Source organism: Ostrinia nubilalis, chromosome 5, assembly GCF_963855985.1.
Source record: "Ostrinia nubilalis chromosome 5, ilOstNubi1.1, whole genome shotgun sequence".
Taxonomy (NCBI): domain Eukaryota; kingdom Metazoa; phylum Arthropoda; class Insecta; order Lepidoptera; family Crambidae; genus Ostrinia; species Ostrinia nubilalis.
The window spans coordinates 5,085,979-5,104,229 of record NC_087092.1 but is presented as its reverse complement, the minus strand read 5'-3'; the positions used below and the strand labels follow the sequence as shown (position 1 = coordinate 5,104,229).

The 18,251-nt window shown below is 37.7% G+C and overlaps 1 protein-coding gene across 1 annotated transcript in view; it reads left to right on the top strand.

Annotated features, from left to right (window-relative positions):
• Positions 1-18,251, top strand: part of LOC135072123 (uncharacterized) — a 77,190-nt gene that overhangs the window by 55,488 nt on the left and 3,451 nt on the right. The window contains exons 9-20 of the mRNA XM_063966076.1: positions 2,821-2,944; positions 4,378-4,391; positions 4,716-4,910; positions 5,036-5,246; positions 5,590-5,750; positions 6,078-6,175; positions 8,193-8,397; positions 13,819-13,846; positions 14,270-14,361; positions 14,739-14,879; positions 17,391-17,585; positions 18,162-18,224. Of these exons, the coding sequence (XP_063822146.1) occupies positions 2,821-2,944; positions 4,378-4,391; positions 4,716-4,910; positions 5,036-5,246; positions 5,590-5,750; positions 6,078-6,175; positions 8,193-8,397; positions 13,819-13,846; positions 14,270-14,361; positions 14,739-14,879; positions 17,391-17,585; positions 18,162-18,224 (1,527 nt within the window). The remainder of the gene's footprint in view (positions 1-2,820; positions 2,945-4,377; positions 4,392-4,715; positions 4,911-5,035; positions 5,247-5,589; positions 5,751-6,077; positions 6,176-8,192; positions 8,398-13,818; positions 13,847-14,269; positions 14,362-14,738; positions 14,880-17,390; positions 17,586-18,161; positions 18,225-18,251) is intronic.

Sequence of the window (18,251 nt, the reverse complement as noted above, 5' to 3'; positions counted from 1 at the left end):
ATGATACCGAAAATGAGGTTGGTTTCCTCCTGGATAAAAGGGCGTCTACTGCTGTACAGAGGCCTCCCCTATGGACTTCCACAACGATCGTTTCTTTGCTACTCGTAATACATGAATGTATACGAGAAGCACAGGAACATGAGATTTGCTACACTGAGTCTTCCCATCCGTGGGCACTACTTGAGAAATTTGCTGCCCTCACTTCTGCGAGCTAAGTGCCCTACCCACTGCCGCGAAAGTTTGACAATTCTGCGGGCTATGTCTGTTACTTTGGCTCTCCTGCGTATCTCCTCATCAGACTTTGGGTGACTTTGAGCCTTCTCATGAGGCCCATAGTGAAGGAACACGTCTCTGTTACGTACGCCATCACCGCCAACACACATTGGTCAAAGACTTTCTATCAAAGGTCTTGAGACACTGCGGTATTCTTGATAAGAAGATGTCGCGAAGCTTCACGGATGTTGTCCCCCCGAGTAAGATTCAACGATTGTAGTCACGGCTGAGACCTTGGAAGACCTAGAATCAATGCTCAATGGCCTCAGTAGAGGCTCTCAATAAATGGGATTCAAAATAAATAAGACAAGACGAAAAAATTATGTCAAATATCCGTGTTACAGCACTCCTTTGAAGGTTGGAGACTCTAGACTCAAAGTTGTTCTTGGAACAAACAGTCAAGTTAGGTAGGTCTAACTTCAAGAAAGAGGTCTATGATGAGATGAGGATCAATCATAAAAATACGTAAAATAAGACGCTATCTATTTTAAATTTCTTATTATAAATATTAATATTATCCTTATTGATGAAATTTCATTTGTATTTTTAGTGTGATTTGTATTTATTTTGCAACAAAAGCGTCAAAGTATTTTATTTCCAATATATGAGGCAAAGTATACCTTAACGCATATAGGGACATATGTGTCCCCGACTGAAAAATACTGAAATACATAGCATTTATATTTTCTGTACTACTTTTATGTTAAATTAGACTAAAATAAATAGATAACACTAAAGAAAAAGTAATTTTATGGTTTGGATTAGTTATAAGCGTGTAAGGGTTAACAGGCATAAATATTTTTGTGTCATCAGCATACAACAATACCTTAGCATGCTGGAAACAGGAGGCAATATCATTAATAAATACGATAAAGAGTAAGGGTCCTAGTAAAGACCCTTGTGGCACTCCAGAGGGTATTGACATCCAAGCTGACGTGAACCCATTTATTGCAACTGCCTGGGATCTATTACTAATATACGACGAGAACCATCTGAATAAGTTACCGTGAATACCAGCTTTGTACAGTTTCTCCAAGAGCAGTAGGTGGTCTATCCGATCAAATGCTTTACTAAAATCGGTAAATATGCAGTCTACCTGAGACCCTGAGTCCATAGTTGATGAGGTATAATCGTTAAAGACCAAAAGATTGGATACCGTGGATCGCCGACACAAATATCCGTGTTGTTCCGGAGAAAAAGACGACTTTAAAGCAGCATAGACCTGACGATAAACAATCCTTTCAAATATTTTGGCAAAGATACACAGTTTGGATATAGGTCTATAATTTTTTATATTAGATCGGTCACCACTTTTATGCACAGGCGTTACAAACGCAGTCTTCCAGGAAACTGGAACTGTGCCTTCACTTAAGGATCGTTTAAAAATAATACACAACGGAGAAACTAAATTACTTGCACACTGTCTAATAAAAGAGGGGGTTATGCTGTCGGGTCCAGCACCCTTATTCAGATTAATGGTTTTCAACAATATTTCGATCTCATTTGGACTTATAATTATATTACTTAAATGGGAAATCTCATTATACTGATTTATGAGATTTGGAGAGCAGTTGGCTAAATTAGGGGCAAGAAAAGTCGATTGGAAATATTCAGCGAATAGGTTGCATACAGACACCCCCGTATCTCCGGTCCGATCCTCGTATTTCATCACTGAAGGTAGCGCGTGAGAGGGTCGGTTTAGCGACTTAGTGTAAGACCAGAACAAACGGGGGTTATCTACAACAGACTCTTCCACTTTACTTAAATACGATTGATAACATTGACTTTCTAATTTTATTGCTCGATCTCTAAGAAATGCGTAAGTTTCATAATCATATAGATTCCCATATTTTTTAAATTTCTTAAAATATTTAAATTTCTCTTTGAGAACCTTTTTAAGCGCGGAGTCGTACCAAACGGGGAAAGTGCAGCTGGAAACAATTTTATGGGGTATAAATGTGTCACGAAGATCAGTTAGAATGCTATAAAAATTACTAACACAGTCATCCATAGAACCACTCAATAGAATTTCATTCCAGTCTATTTTTGACAGTTTTGAGTTAATTTCATCATAATTTCCCTTTTTATAGTCAAACAGAGTACGCTTGTTTACAGTTAAAAAACTAGGTATGTCAAGAGTCAATTCTATGCAGATTGATCTGTGATGGGAATCTTCTGGAACAAGAGGATGGTCACTAGGCTGCACTATTACATGTTTGTTACAGAATACAAGGTCCAATAGCCTATCATGGATATTCAGTACATTATTGTATTGGTCAAGGTTACATTCAACAATTGTGTCCAAAAAACTAACCTGACATTCATTTAATGTGCCTTGAGGCTCCAGGAGTCCATTATCCTGTGGATTCCAAGTAATATTTGGCATATTGAAATCTCCTAGGACCATAAAAAGATCGGTCGGGGCGGAGAGAAAGCAGTCCCCGAGTTTACTCGTAAAATTATTGAGCTGAGTATTCATTGAATTGCCACCCTTCTGATTACATAAATATACTGTACACAAATGCAATGTCAACAAACCGCCTCCAGTGCGGAACGAGACGGTAACCCATACATCCTCTGCAGAGGAGTGCCAGGCTGGCTGCCCGGCGGCGGCGAGCTCCCGGCGCACGGCCAGGAGCACGCCGCCGCCGAGCCGCTGCCCTGTGGACTGGTAGTCGCGGTCGCGCCGCCATACTAAGTACCGCTCGTCAAAAAGCTCACTGTCAGCGATGCCATCCAATAACCAAGTTTCCGTTATTGATATTATGTCAAAACAATTCAAAGCCACGTTTCTTTTAAACAAATTGACCTTCGTGCGCAGCCCCCGGGCATTCTGATAAAAAATATTAATAGCGAAATGTATCATAAACAATAACTGCGTTGGATTTAATGGTGGTTATGTATTTGGTCCGGAATGTACAATATTTACACATGGAAAACGGGTGATAAGTCTCTCTAAAGTGAGATACAAGCCAATCTATTAGTATTATGACGGTTAAAATCAACTGAGGTAAAATAAATAACCGATATATTGCGAGCATCAACAGCAGATAAACAAAATAGTACATCATTTTACTTGTGAGAAAAATATTTCGTGCCATCTCGTGTGAGTTACAATGAAACATAGACTTTAAATACATACGTTTACGGCAGTTATTAATAGCATAGGAACATTCACTAACGACCGCCGTGAGCAGGTAGCGAGTTCCGATAAGCAATACAAAAGAGTCAGGGCCTCCCACACCGCGGGCGCAACAACTATAATATTCACACTTAAAAAATAATCTTAAGAAATATTTAACCATGGTATACAGAGAGGGAAATTTCAAGCAAACAATTATTATTATGTGAATTTTAAAAGGTCCTTCTCTGATTTTATCCGGAACGTCGGCGATGTATCGGATTTTCTGACTAAAATCTTTCAATGTTTTATCCAAACGTATTTGTAGTTTTTTTCTTTGGCAAGATTTTTTGCTTTCTTAAGGAGACCTTTGTTATATAACGTAAGATGGTCGTTAATGTAAACATTGCCACCGCCGCTGTACCCCAGCTGAGAAGCAGGGAGTTCCCTGTGTTGCCGTGCCGCTGATATAAACTCCTCCTTACTGTACCGGTTATGAAGTGACATAATAATGGACTTCTCAGAGTCCGACTTGAGGCTCGGGACCCGGGCAATGTAATTGATGTCCTCTTTACGTACGGGGCATTTTATGATATTGCCGATTAGGCCCACGATATCATAGAGGTTCTCAGTCTTTTTAAGTGGAACCCCTCTTATTTCAACATTATTAGCCCGTGCCCATTGCTCTTTGTCCTGAAGGTCTTCCTTGAATTTGTTCAAGTCCGCTGCCATAGTATGAATCAAGTTAGTATGCTCCTCAACTTGCACAATTCTGCCCTCCAACGATTTTGCTGTCGCAGATAGCTGATCTGCCGTTTCATGAGCGAATTCAATTGAGCTCTTGAGGTTTGACATTTCCAACTTTATGGTCTTCACATCTTCAACAAGTGCCGCTAAAGGGGTAAGTTGCTTCGTGATGTTCGCAAGAGCAATCCGTATTTCGCCAATTTGCACTGCAATATCAGGATTGATTTTTGACGCAGTTGCAGGAGACTGGGTATTCTTACAATCGTTGCAGCGCCAGGCGGCCTTCCGATCGCCGAGTTTGCGAAAATTGGTCTCCGTGATGCCAGCACAGGGAAAGTCGAATTGGCGTTTGCATGAACTACACGCCGGACCATCCGACACGTTACTTCCACACCTTGCACATGTGAACATTTTCACTAAAAATTATATTATGAGGATTATAATATACGTAGTGCAGTAGTGCGGCCCCGCGGTTGAGTATCACTGGATGACCGATAGAACAGCGAGCGCGTATTCCCCCGATCGCGTTCGAACGACGACTGAATACTATACCTAATGATATCTCTTTCCTTAGCCAAATGAACGAAACACGGTACGGCTACGAATCCCGGTGCTACGAGGGCGCCCCTGCCTTCGAGCGATACGACCCTGCACAATGTCCGCAGCGGCCGTACGGCTGGGAGGAGGAACGGTACCACGACCCCCATCTCCCCACGCCTATGAAAACCGACCAGTCCGAGGAGACCAGCTCCGGCCCTATATACCCTAGGTGAGTCACATACCTTCTCTATTGATGCCTTATCTTATGTGGTAAACGAGCCTCAGACTTGCTGTAGGATCTTTAGTAAGGATAGAATCCAATTGATTGACTTGAACGGTGACTCCTCTATCCAGACCAATGTACCACTACGAAACGAGTAGCGGCGTAGGGGGCGTGGGTGGCGTGGCTGCGATGGGCCCCGGCGTGCCCCCCGGGTTCTCGGCCATCAACCTGTCCGTGAAGATAGCGGCGGCGCAGGCGCAGCGGCCGCGGAGCCCCACGCCCCGGGACCCCAGGGACCCGCGTCCAGTCATAGATCTGTCCACGTCCAGTGGGAGTCCACAGGTGAGGCGGTAGAGGCGATTGCTTGGTAGATGGGACTGAACATTAAAAGAACATAGAGTGAAAGATTCCATATAAAAGAAAATGAGTTATTAATCTCTTGACTACTTGACGTCGTTTCCAACTTTAACTCTTTACCCTGTACACTCAATTCAGCTTCCACATGTGACGGAGTTGCTGAAAGTAGCTTAGCAAACCATGAGTTCTCTAAAGAATGAAACGGGGTATTTTGCAATAGAAGAAAAATATCTCCAAATAACTGTTGAACTATTCAGTCCCGGCAATCACTCTTGCAAACTTACTAACTAAACGAGTATCAAAAAACCTTACTAAACTCTGTTGACAGGGTCCATACGCGTCGCCGGTGTATACGAGCGCGGGCGGCGGCAGCGGCGGCGCGAGGGGCAGCCCCCAGCCGGGGGCTTCGCCCCAGCTCACCGCCAGCCCCCAGGTGCCCAGCCCGCAGGGGCAGACCCTCGATCTTAGCGTGTCACGTTTACCACATAGGTGAGGCTTTAGGATGTTTTCAGGGCTGTTTTTACTAGCTACAACTTATCTTCTCTGCTCTTCAAGACAGCAAAGACAGCAGTCTACAGTTCACCACTTAATAATGTTGAGATTTATCTTTATGATTTTGAACAGCAGTCGCGAAGTTTCAGATGTAAATTTTATCATTGTGAGTTTATTAATACTCCCTGATTCTAGTTCCAAGTATTATTTTTACACCAGAAGTATTATTTTTAAAGAAAAACTTTAATGCTCCGCCTTTGTTGACTTTTCCTAGTTAGAACTATCAAGTGCAAATGCACTAAACAACACTTTTCTTGTCCATAGTCGCAGTTTCCCTGGTGGCGTCTCGTACAGTCGAGAGTCAACGCCAGACAGTGGTGGTAGTCATCCGTACTTAGAAGCATACCATCGAGACACTGCTGGTGAGTTCCTTGTATATTTATACCAAAATATACCTAATAATAAACCAATAACGTTACTTTTAGAAATAATAAATGTGTCGTAACAAATCTTTACAGCGTTAATTAACAAAAATTTCAATGCGTAGAGACAAACCCTATTTCGTAGCAAGCTGTTAGTGCCTTATTACCATCCAGAGCCCCGTTTTCGTCAAACATACTCCCTGTAAAGACTGACACACATATGCCTCGGTATTTCGCAAAACACGACGCTACAAATTAAAACGAGACCGCATTTATCGCCGCAGCGGCGCCGCTGCGTTGCCGCAAACCGACAATGCGGACGTAATCCGCTGAGCAAGTGCGGGAAAAGGGAGCCAGAGCTGTATTTAGGACTAACATTTATCTGTTGTTACTTACCTAATTTAAAAAATATTAACTACATGTTTTATATTAGGTTTAGATTAACATGCAATGTAATTATATGCATTCGATCAGCTATAATAGAGCTGAAAAACGCCTTGTTTTGTTATGTAACAGACAGTGATTCTTTTCTACTTTTAACTATCTTGAAATGTTGAATTTAGTGACAAAATACTGGTAGTCAAAGATAAAAAGAAGAAAGAAACAATAAATATCTTACAGCTTAGAAATGAGAACCCGTATTAATTTGGGCCCCTCCAACCACCCTGGTTCCGGCCCTGTATCTAGGGATTGCGCGGTTTTTGTGCCCCCACACTCGCATCGCACACGGAGTCACCGACGCTTAATTAGAATTGTAGGAAATATCTTGAGTTGTAATGCGAAGGTCGAGTCTGTCGTCAAATTTTGAATTTGCATTTCATATTTCAGTTTACTCGTGAATATTTTTATGGTAGCGACATCACAGCATTAACATTTTAAATGTGAACTAAAACGTAGCTGTTTTAATCTTCTTGATAAGTAGGTTTATGAAAATATTGTAGATTATTTAGTAGTGTAGAGAAAGACAACCGAGTTCGGTTTTCAATTGGAGCCTTATCGATTGCATGCGAGCGGCGCAGATCTAAATCCTTGGAGGAGGCCTTTGTCCAACTGTGGACGTCTTTCGGCTGAAACGAACGAACGAATGAGTGGAAACTATTACTAATGCAATGAAACATTACCAGATGAATTGGCTAATAGCCAGCCAATAGCCCAGCTTTTCCAAATATTTGTATGAATAAGCATTTACGAATAAGAGTCAAAATATTCCAGCCACTTGTATTTTATGTACTTGGCCGAGGATACGGAGCCATGACTCATAATTTGAGAATTGTTATAGCCAATAAAATGTCTTTATTATCATGCAGAATCAAATTAAAATCTGTCTCCATTGAGTTAATTACGCATTCAGAATTTCAGACGCACCCTATCTGACAATACCTACCTCGTCTCTACATAACACTTACATAATTTATGTCTCTTGCCAAAACAAAAATATGCTATACTTCATTCTAAATTAAAACAAATTACCTTACATACTGACTAGGTACTTAGTTTAATAACTAGGTCACGTTCTCATTCCGCATTCAAGAGAGTCTCAAGGTTAGCACAAGTTACAATGGCATGTCCTTAAAGATGCCTTATTGTATGAAAACCGGTTTATACAGTCCTATAATAAGAATATTAATAACGTTAGGGCTTTAGGGTGGTACCTAGTTACATTTGACGAAACAAACTTACTGTTATATCTGTCTATAGAGCGTCCATGACATGATTTGACATTGTTTAAGACTCTTTCTTTTTACTACCGCAAAAGCGATTCTAAACTCTGCCCGCATTCAGATAGGCTTCCCGTGACCTTTACCAGATCGTCGATCCACCTAGTGGGAGGCCTGCCCACACTTCATCGCCACTCGAGAACTTTTCTGCCCCAACGGCCTTTGATCAATCCATGATCCTACCTGAAATTGGAGGCATATGGTCACCATTGCCCGGTGATGCTGCGAAACCTGCAGCAATAGTCTGTACAAAACTCAAGCATCAAGAACTCATTGTAAATCTTCTCCAGGTTACGGAGGTGTCAGTCCACACCCAGTGGCTGGGTACGGCCTAGCCCAGCCGGACTACGCAGCAGCAGCCGCAGCGGCAGGCTACGGCGGTTACCAGTACCAGTGCGGCGCATACCCCCCACCGCCTGCCTACCCGCCGCACGCGCCGCCCTACTCGCCGCCCTGCTACATGCCACCGCCGCACGCGCCGCACGACAAACCTAAAGACAGCAGGTGAATATGCTAGCCGTATTAGATATAGAATAGAATAGAATAGATTTTATTTGAAAGAAAGGTACACAAGGTATAAAGGTATACAAGAGTGATAATCTTCTTCTTGGTCTATACACAGTGGCTGGCAGCCCAAAACTCCGCCACAAGAATGGCGTTGTCAGTAGCCGTAGCCTTAATTAAATCTTACTTAATTTTTGATAAGTATGTTACGAATCCAAAAATATTATGTCCTATGCTCTTCTGATTACTTTCGTTGCGGGTCTAAGGACAGTTTATTTCCCCCGGGATAAACTTGACCTTCACTGGTTGGGTTTTTATTGGCGGTCAATCTGTAGATCCTGGCTACAGCGGTGGGAAAGAGAGGTGGGTTAATCCCGTAATAGCCGTATTTGAGTTTTCCTTATTTTATTTACCAGCTAGCCTCGGTATGTGGTCTATTTTATCGTCTATTTAGGGTATTTTATCAATTTTAGACAATAAGCCCATATATTTGTGGACGATAAGAATAAAGTTTACTCAGGTAAGCAAAGGGGTTCACTGCAGCAGGGTTCATTGGTCAAAAATGTCACATTTTTTTTAAATTTTATATGCACTTAATTGAGGTTAGTACAGTGTATTATATGTTTAATTTTAAGTGTTTTCTTATCTGATGTGGTGGGCAGTATCATGAAACTTATTTATACAGTTCTTTTATAGGCGAAAGATATACACAGTCTAAAAATCTCTTTTTCTATATTTAGGTATCATCTCACATTTTATCCATTAAACAACTAAGCAATTTACTGCTATTACAGACTAAACTATTAACGAAAACACTAAATACAGTGTGAGTCACGTTAAAGTGTACATATGAAAATAGATGAAACTAGACCTATTTTTATCGACAAAAAAGAGGTCAATAATTTTTTGAGATTTTTTTAAATTTTTTATAGAATTTTTTTTCTTCCAATTACTTATTGTAAAGAAAACTTAATAACTTTTAAACCAAGCGGTATATCCTGATAAAATGAAAACAGTAATAATGCTAAATAACAGGCGATACTAAAAAAATACACAAAAAAGGCCAACAAATAATAAAAAAATGATACTTTTTGAAAAAAATCTGCTTTTAAATTCGTGTTTTTAGGGTTCCGTACCTCAAAAGGAAAAAACGGAACCCTTATAGGATCACTTTGTTGTCCGTCCGTCCGTCTGTCAAGACCCTTTATCTCAAGAACGCGTGAACGTATCAAGCTGAAATTCACATGAAATACTCAGGTCTATTGTCCCTTTAAGCTGTGAAAATATCAAACTTCTAAGCCAAGCCAATCAAAAGATACAGCCGATTATGTCGATATTTTCAACAAATTTTCGACACTCGCAAAGGAATCAAAACCTACAGTATACTTCCCGTAAACTCAGAATCTTGAAATTTGGCATAAAGCATTGTCATATAATGCAAATATAGGAAAAATTGCGAAAATTTCATTTTTTTAGTTATATAATATAATAAAAATATTTTAATAAAATGAAACTTACTACCTTATTTCTCACGAACGAATAAAGGTATCAAATTGAAATTTATACCAAATACCTAGATCTATTGTCCCTTTAAGAAGTAAAAAAATCAAACTTCTAAGTTAACGCGATCAAAAGATACAGCAGTTTATACCGACACCTTAGACGAATTTCCGTCACCTGTGAACTCAGAATCTTGAAATTCGGCACGAAGCAACGTTATATAGTACAGATAAAGGAAAAATTGCGAAAATGATAAATTTGAAGTTATATAAAATTTAAAATATTATTTTTGCTTACATGACAAAAAATATTTTTTTAATAATTATAAACTTACTACCTACCCTTTTTCACATGAACGCGTAGAGATATTAAAGTTGAAATTCATATCAAACACTTCTTAAATCTAATTGCCTCTAAACTGTGAGAAATTCTAAATCAACGCAAAAATTCAAAACGCTGAGGTAGGTACCTACCTATAATGCAAATATAGGAAAAATAAATAAATAAAAAATAATCATACCGCATATTTTTTTTTTATAAAACTCCGGACTTTGACGTAATTTTGGTTTAAGTGAAATGAATGGTGTCCATTGGCATAGCTACAGGTTTTACCTTAGAATACTTGTTTTATATTTGTAGATAGTTACCCTGCCTAAAAAAAAACCCTAGCTACGCCAAAGCTAGCGTTATTTGATAAGGATCAGATATAAACACAAAATAATCTTGCGTGCATACCAATGTTATTTATACCATTTTGCAAGGGGAAAGGTATTTGTGGTTAGCCCTGACTACTTAAGGACAGGAAAAAATCAAATGATACCGCGAGCTAACTACGAACAGCGCCATCTATTGACAACCGTGCGAACTACGTAGTGTCGTTGCTCGGTGATAGGTGTTGCTGATTGCAGCTCATTGTTACAATACTTTTTATTAAAATCGGATTTTATTCCGGAGGTTTTACAATTTCTTACTACTTTCGCAAATCATTACAAATGAAGAAAGGAATTTACGGTGTGGTACCCTCAATGTACAATTAGATTTCGAGCGATACCACTTTTGGGCATTCTCCTTTTAAGTAGTTATACCACCAAAAAAATTGTGATTGTAAACATAATTTTAGTTACAGCAATGACCGCGAGTTATTATACTATGTATGGGGAGGGCAATATTTTTCATCCATAAACATGTTTCCGTTAATAAACAGTAGCACTACACGAAGTTGTACAACTATTGATAACGTTTTTTCGAACTTCAATGTTCAATGTGGTACTATTCATACCTTTTTCAGTCACCATTTACAGGTCTGGTTCAAAGGACATCATCCACGTTTCATATATTTTTGGTCCAAAATCAAAAGTGCCGGCCAACAAAAAAAAGTGCTGTATTCTGACAGAATACGTCTGCCTTAGCATTTGTTACTATGGCACCAAAGCCGTAGCTCCACTGTGCGTCGAGTATTTGAGATCTAAAAGTCATCGACTATTCATACATTTTTTGTTCAAAATCAAAAGTGTCGGCCAATTAAAAAAAAAGTGCTGTATTCTGACAGAATACGTCCGCCTTAGCATTTGTTACTATGGCACCAAAGCCGTAGCTCCACTGTGCGTCGAGTATTTGAGATCTAAAAGTCATCGACTATTCATACATTTTTTGTTCAAAATCAAAAGTGTCGGCCAATAAAAAAAAGTGCTGTCTTCTGACAGAATACGTCCGCCTTAGCATTTGTTACTATGGCACCAAAGCTGTAGCACCACTGTGCGTCGAGTATTTGAGATCTAAAATTCATCGACGATTCATACATTTTTTGTTCAAAATCAAAAATGTCGGCCAATTAAAAAAAAACGTGCTGTATTCTGACAGAATACGTCCGCCTTAGCATTTGTTACTATGACACCAAAGCTGTAGCACCACTGTGCGTCGTAGTATTTGAGATCAAAGTCAGTCGTTTCATATATTTTTAGAACTCAAATACTACGATGCACAGTGGTGCTACAGTTTTGGTGCCATAGTAATAAATGCTAAGGCGGACGTATTCTATCCGAATACAGCACTTTTATTTTTTGGCCGGCACTTTTGATTTTGGACCAAAATGGATGATGTCCTTTAATACTTAATTAATATTTTTGAACCAGATTTCTAAATAGTGACTAAAAAACTTAGTAAATAAATAATCATAATCATAATCATAATCATTTATTTATTGCTTCATAAGTGTACATAGGTGGTGATCTTTAACTTTAATAAAAGAACTTTCGCAAGTCTGCTGCAAGGCTAGTATAAGTGTTTCAGTTATATTATAGATAAATGATATATGTTAATATAAAATAAAGGATTACTTAAACGATAAAGAGATCTTTGTCTTAAATTTATGCTCCTCCATCTTTCCCCATTGTAATGTTATGAATTTCATTTTGCAATAAAAATACCATAGTTATGACTCGATTGTCGTAATGAACGAACTTTGTAAACCTTGCAGGTTTGTACGGAACCCTCGGTGCGCGAGTCCGACTCGCACTTGGCCGGTTTTTTTTTGGTTATTTGATAAATTTCTCCAAAAAATGCCCCTATAACTGGTGGTTTTTATTACTTTGTATTATTCTCTATCGTATTACCTTCGTAAAACCAAAAATCGCATGTCTCTATCCCTATCACAACATTTTCTATGATCGTTTGAACAAAGGCCACAATATTATTCTCCGCTATAGGTAGAGACAATTTTAATTTTAACTAAAATGCTTAATTTTACTTCGAAATCTTTGGTTTTTATTTGAAATCTAACTTGTCTTTATCAGAATTACAAATCTAGAGCCATTTTCAGTTTCGTTGTTAACGAAGCGTTGAATGGCGCGCCCGGAGAGGCTTAGTTCAAACGATCATAGCAAATGTTGTAATAGGGATAGAGACATGCGATTTTTGGTTTTACAAAGATAATACGATAGAGAATAATACAAAGTAATAAAAACCACCTATTATAGGGGCATTTTTTTGAGAAATTTATCAAATAACCAAAAAAATACGAATTTTTAAGCAGATTTTTTTCAAAAAGTATCATTTTTTATTATTTGTTGGCATTTTCTGGGTATTTTATGTATTTTTTAGTATCGCCTGTTATTTAGCATTATTACTGTTTTTATTTTATCAGGATATACCTCTTAGTTTAAAAGTTATTACGTTTTCTTTACGAGAAGTAATTGGAAGAAATAAAATTCTATAAAAAATTTAAAAAAATCCCAAAAATTTTTTGACCTCTTTTATGTCGATAAAAACAGGTCTAGTTTCACATATTTTCATATGTACACTTTAACGTGACTCACACTGTATAATAATCATCCATCGAACAAAATTACTTCCTATCTGCATAAGATTGGCTAAACCAATAACCGCTTTTATTGTAACAATTTATTTATAATATTATGTTTTTTAATGCGAATATTATGCTCATAAAATATACAACAAATCAAATGAAACGTCCATAAAGCAATTTATACCGTAACGATTTCTTTTAATAAGAATAAACCGGTGCGTAACCGAACAACGAACCGACGCGATGACGTCACTTATTATACTTTTGAATTAGTTCGGACGCGCGCGCCATTTTGTTTGCATTTGATTGGATGGAACTTGCCGTTGCCAGCGTATTTGGATACGCGCCGAGAAAGGTTTTCGCTTACTTAGCAACCGCGTAATCGCGGTAAACTAATATGTTATTTCATCATAATAAAAATATCTGTTTATATTATGAATTATTATGTCTAAATATTGATAAAAAAAAAAACAAAGAAAACAAATACTTCTTACTAACCTAACGTTCAAATTTTTTAAACTTTCAACCAAGTTTATCAATAAATCAAAATAAGCGCAATACAATTCGCAAACGAGTTTTTATAATGTCAGATTTAACCGCGCGTCGTTTCAATGAAGGGCACAGCACAAGGTGTTAGTTGGGCAGGTAAGTTGCAACCGTCTCTTTCTGACAGTTAAGAATGAAAAGAAATGGAGCACCCATTCAAATAACCCTTGGTAAAATGCCATGGCACCCCTCCACTGTGCTTCTCAAGACGCGTACGTTCGAATACCTGCCTAAACTTCATTTTTATTTTTATTCGTTACTAAAACTATAAACACTGTATTATTTATTTTTCTAAACTAAAGAATTTATTAGTTAGTATGGAAGTTATTAATACATAAACGACAATTATATACAATCGTTTTCTAATTTGACAGTTGAAAAGATTAACAAAAGTTGTGGCCGGTGCGTCATTTTGTGTGAGTTTTCGAACGTGCTGTCACAGTCTGTGGATCAGTCTAAATATACATGCGCCCGCGCAGGCGCGCTCCACGCCGAATGGTGAACGAAAACGCCAGATAAAAGTTTTTGTACGATAAGATATACACATATTACAATATCAGTGCGTGTTTTGTGAGTTCTACGACCATTGGAAACACCGACATGATGCGAAACAGGTAAGATTCAAAACTTTTATAACTTTGCAAAACTTTTCGTTTAGATCGATTATTCGAGACGTAAACAACAATGACATAAAATACGAATAACTTTTGTAAACACTTTGCTAGTAGTTTTAACATTAGTAGATATCGACCTTTTAAAAGTTTGATCAAAAATTCCGTTGTGTAAACACGTTAGGTTAATTTTTTAACGAAAATAGTTTAATGTCTGTCATTAAGGTCGAGTTTGCATGAGTTGGCGTAACTTTTTTTAATGTTCTTGAAGCCAACGAATGCGTTGAGCGTTCGGCGGCCGTTCGGGTTTGTTTTTTTTTCTTTCGCTATTGTATCTTTTGTTTTGGCGTTTTGTTTGATTGTTTTTTGTTTTGGCATAGTTTGGAACGCGAGCACATGCTTAGACTGATTTGCCGGATTCAAGAGTCCCGTGGTGAGCTGCCGCCGAAGGCGTTGCATTGTCCGGTGGAGAACTGCGACGGCTCGGGACACATCTCGGGCAACTTCTCCTCGCATCGCAGGCAAGCGCACGCCGAACATCATCTGTTCGACTTACTAACCGTTCTCCGAGATTCAGGGCTGAACAAAGTTTTTACAATTACTTTTGAACACTTATTTATGAAACTTTTTAAAGTTACCTACTCCAAAAGTTGAAACGGCTATACCTAACCTTGAAATTTTTACTTTCTACCATTATTAACATCTGGAACATGTTTTTAAGTTCATAAACATCTGACTTGGGCAGGTAATAAGAAATTAAGTATGATGCGTGGTATATTTTCAAAAGTTTTTTAAAGTAAATAAACTTGTGGGATTTAACACTACTTAAAGGGCCTAATTTTATTGAAACTTTTGTTTGAATTAGTACATTTTATGAATGGACCTGCTAACCTTAAAAATAAAACATAGGTAGGTAAACCTACCTACTTCATGAATTTGTCTAGTAGCAACTTTTAAGCATTTACTTATCCTTATTGGACGCGTGGTATTTTATTTTAATAAACAAAAGACCGGAAGTGTAAAATACTTACAGATGTAGTCTTGGTCTTATCAAGCTAAACACTGATTCATCTTATGTACTTACCTACTTAGTTATAATAGATTCTATTTTGGAACAAAAATGTTTAGCTGATGATGATTTTTCATGCTTAATAATAATTAACGTTTCCTACTGTAAAACATTATGTAGGTTAACAATTAATTATGTTACTTTGAGCGTGTTATTATCAGTATTTGACGTATTTATTTACACTTTCTATTTGCGTGGTTGACTGATTTTTATATAGCATTGGTTGTTAATGTTCCTTTCAACCTTAATTGTCTAATCAATTTAGTTCTTGTAGATAACTCACTATAATATTATGAGGTCGCTTCTTTTAAAACATTTTAAACTTTGCCAGTCTTTTAGTTTAAAAAAAACTATTTATTTTAATTATTTGACAACCCTAGAATGTTAACCTATATGCAGTACATTTATGCCGCCATATTAGGGGCAATCTCGCCCCTGTTGGCAATTTGCGCATTTCCGAGCTGCGCATATCGCGACAGGACCCGTCACTCGTCCCGTGGGTACGTAGGGCACGCATTAGGGAACGATGTGTAATAATATCAAACGTGTAGTGTAAGTATAACTCGATTTGAGTATTTGCCAAGTATGGTTTGGCATGTTCCAAACTTTCAAACTTGGTTACAGATAATAATTTTTCAAATTCAAAGTTTTGTGGCATCCCAGGGCCGAACTTAGGGTACCACCAGGACTAGATAAATAAATAAAGCCACACAGAATTACATTTTTTCAAATTGTAAGTCACCCCAGAGTCGAACTTAGGGGGTCACCAAGGCTAGACACAAGTAAAACTTGTGATCGATACCTAATTGTCGTGGACTGTAGTCTTAATTCCCATAATTAAATGTTTTTAAGAAATCGCTAACTATAAAAAAAAATTAATGTGAAATCTCATTAATAAATTTTAATTCATCAACTAAGTACTTACTTATTTTTACCTTTGCAAACAATTGTAGTTAAGCAAAGAGTTAAATGCTCCAATTTCATCATTTCAATACTAAAATTAAACCATTTTTCCTTCTGTTTTACCGCGTCAATGTAATCATTATAAAACAACGTGCTGTGCGATAATACATTATTAGCTCATTTATCCTTCACGTTTAACTAATATTGCCTTCAATGTTTTAAAGTTTCTTAGTTACCTATGTATGACTTTTTTTAAACAATTTTCTAAATTGCTTTGATGATGCAATATAATTCTCTATTTAGGTATTTTAAAAATTATGAAACAATAAAATATTGTCAGCAAGCTGAAAAAACCTTGGTGTGGAAAATGCACACTAGCTACTTGTCAATTTGCCTGTAAAAATAATTATGCAATTTCCTGTTTTTTATTTCAACAAAATAATGTTCACCTGTTAGATTTACTAAATATAAGTACCTACTATAAGTATATGTATTTAGGTATTGCTTACTATCAACAATATGATAAGATATGAAAGGAAAGTAGTTCGGTATGCATATTCATTCATTTTGTAACCATACCTAGCTAAGTACGTACATCTGCATATAATGCAAAATTTTACATTTAACAAAGTGCATACGGGTAGGTAAGTAGTGTATTTTAATCATGAAGTTATTTTTTTTGAAGTTTTATATATTTTTTAAGATTAAAAGAAATAACGCTTTGATATAAGTACACTATGAGACCTATAGGGTGTTAAAAATCCAAGTGATTTTGTTTATTTCAAAGTATGTAGGGTAAGTTTAGCCAAATGAAATAAGGAAGTGTCATTTTTAGTATCTACCATGAAAACTGCCTACCACTACTATTATATATTGCATGCTACTAATCCTGTAACAATATGAACTTATGATTTTGTTTACCCTAATCATTTGTTCTTTTTGTGCTAAATAAATGCCTTTACTGTTTTTCTTCCATTGATTTGTGACATGTTTCCTCTTGAACCGTAAGCTGCAACAAGGTACCCCGCCACGCCATTGTAAGCAGTTTGTATATGTGCAGCCTGTCCGGGTGTCCGCGCGCCGACCGCTCGCAGCTGCAGCCGCACTCCCAGGAGCTGAAGTGTCCGACGCCCGGCTGCGACGGTTCTGGACACGTCACCGGGAACTACTCCTCCCACCGCTCGCTGTCCGGCTGTCCGAGAGCGAACAAGCCCAAGAGTAAGCCGCGAGATGGACAGGATTCTGAACCGCTCAGGTAACATTGCTTTTTGGGATATGGGTATAGATCGGTGGTATTTGGGTTGTAGATGCAGTACAGATACAGTTTTAAAATTAGATGTTCACATTTGACAGTTTCAGCTGGTAAAGTGAGCATCAATTTTGAAGCTAATCGTACTTTGGTATAAAGGTGGTGGATGATTTGTAGGGTTCACAAGAGACAAGACAGTGTCATAATAAGTAAAGCAGAATATTTCTCATACATACTATAAAAGCATTACAATAGGTTCTGTCTACCTTGTTCTTCATTGTCTTCTCTGTATCACTGTGGGGCTATCTGTTTTTTATGGGCAAAGTATCAGTATTGTTTCTCGGTGTCGGTTGAATGATGAATATGATACTCGGTAGAGCATCATTTTCACATTTACATACTATACGTAACCAAACACTGTCAAATTTATTATGTAACATATTTACATGTAATATTCTAACACGCACGTCATTATAGTTTACCTACATTTCTAATAGAATCTTATAATACTGTAATATAATTATGTTGCCTGCTTTTGCGATCCTTTACAATGAGTTTCTTGGTTATTTGCACGCTGCTTAGATGCCCTATACCGGGCTGTGACGGGTCTGGACACGCTACAGGGAAATTCTTATCGCATCGAAGGTAAGGGTTCAATATCTGAAACTGTAT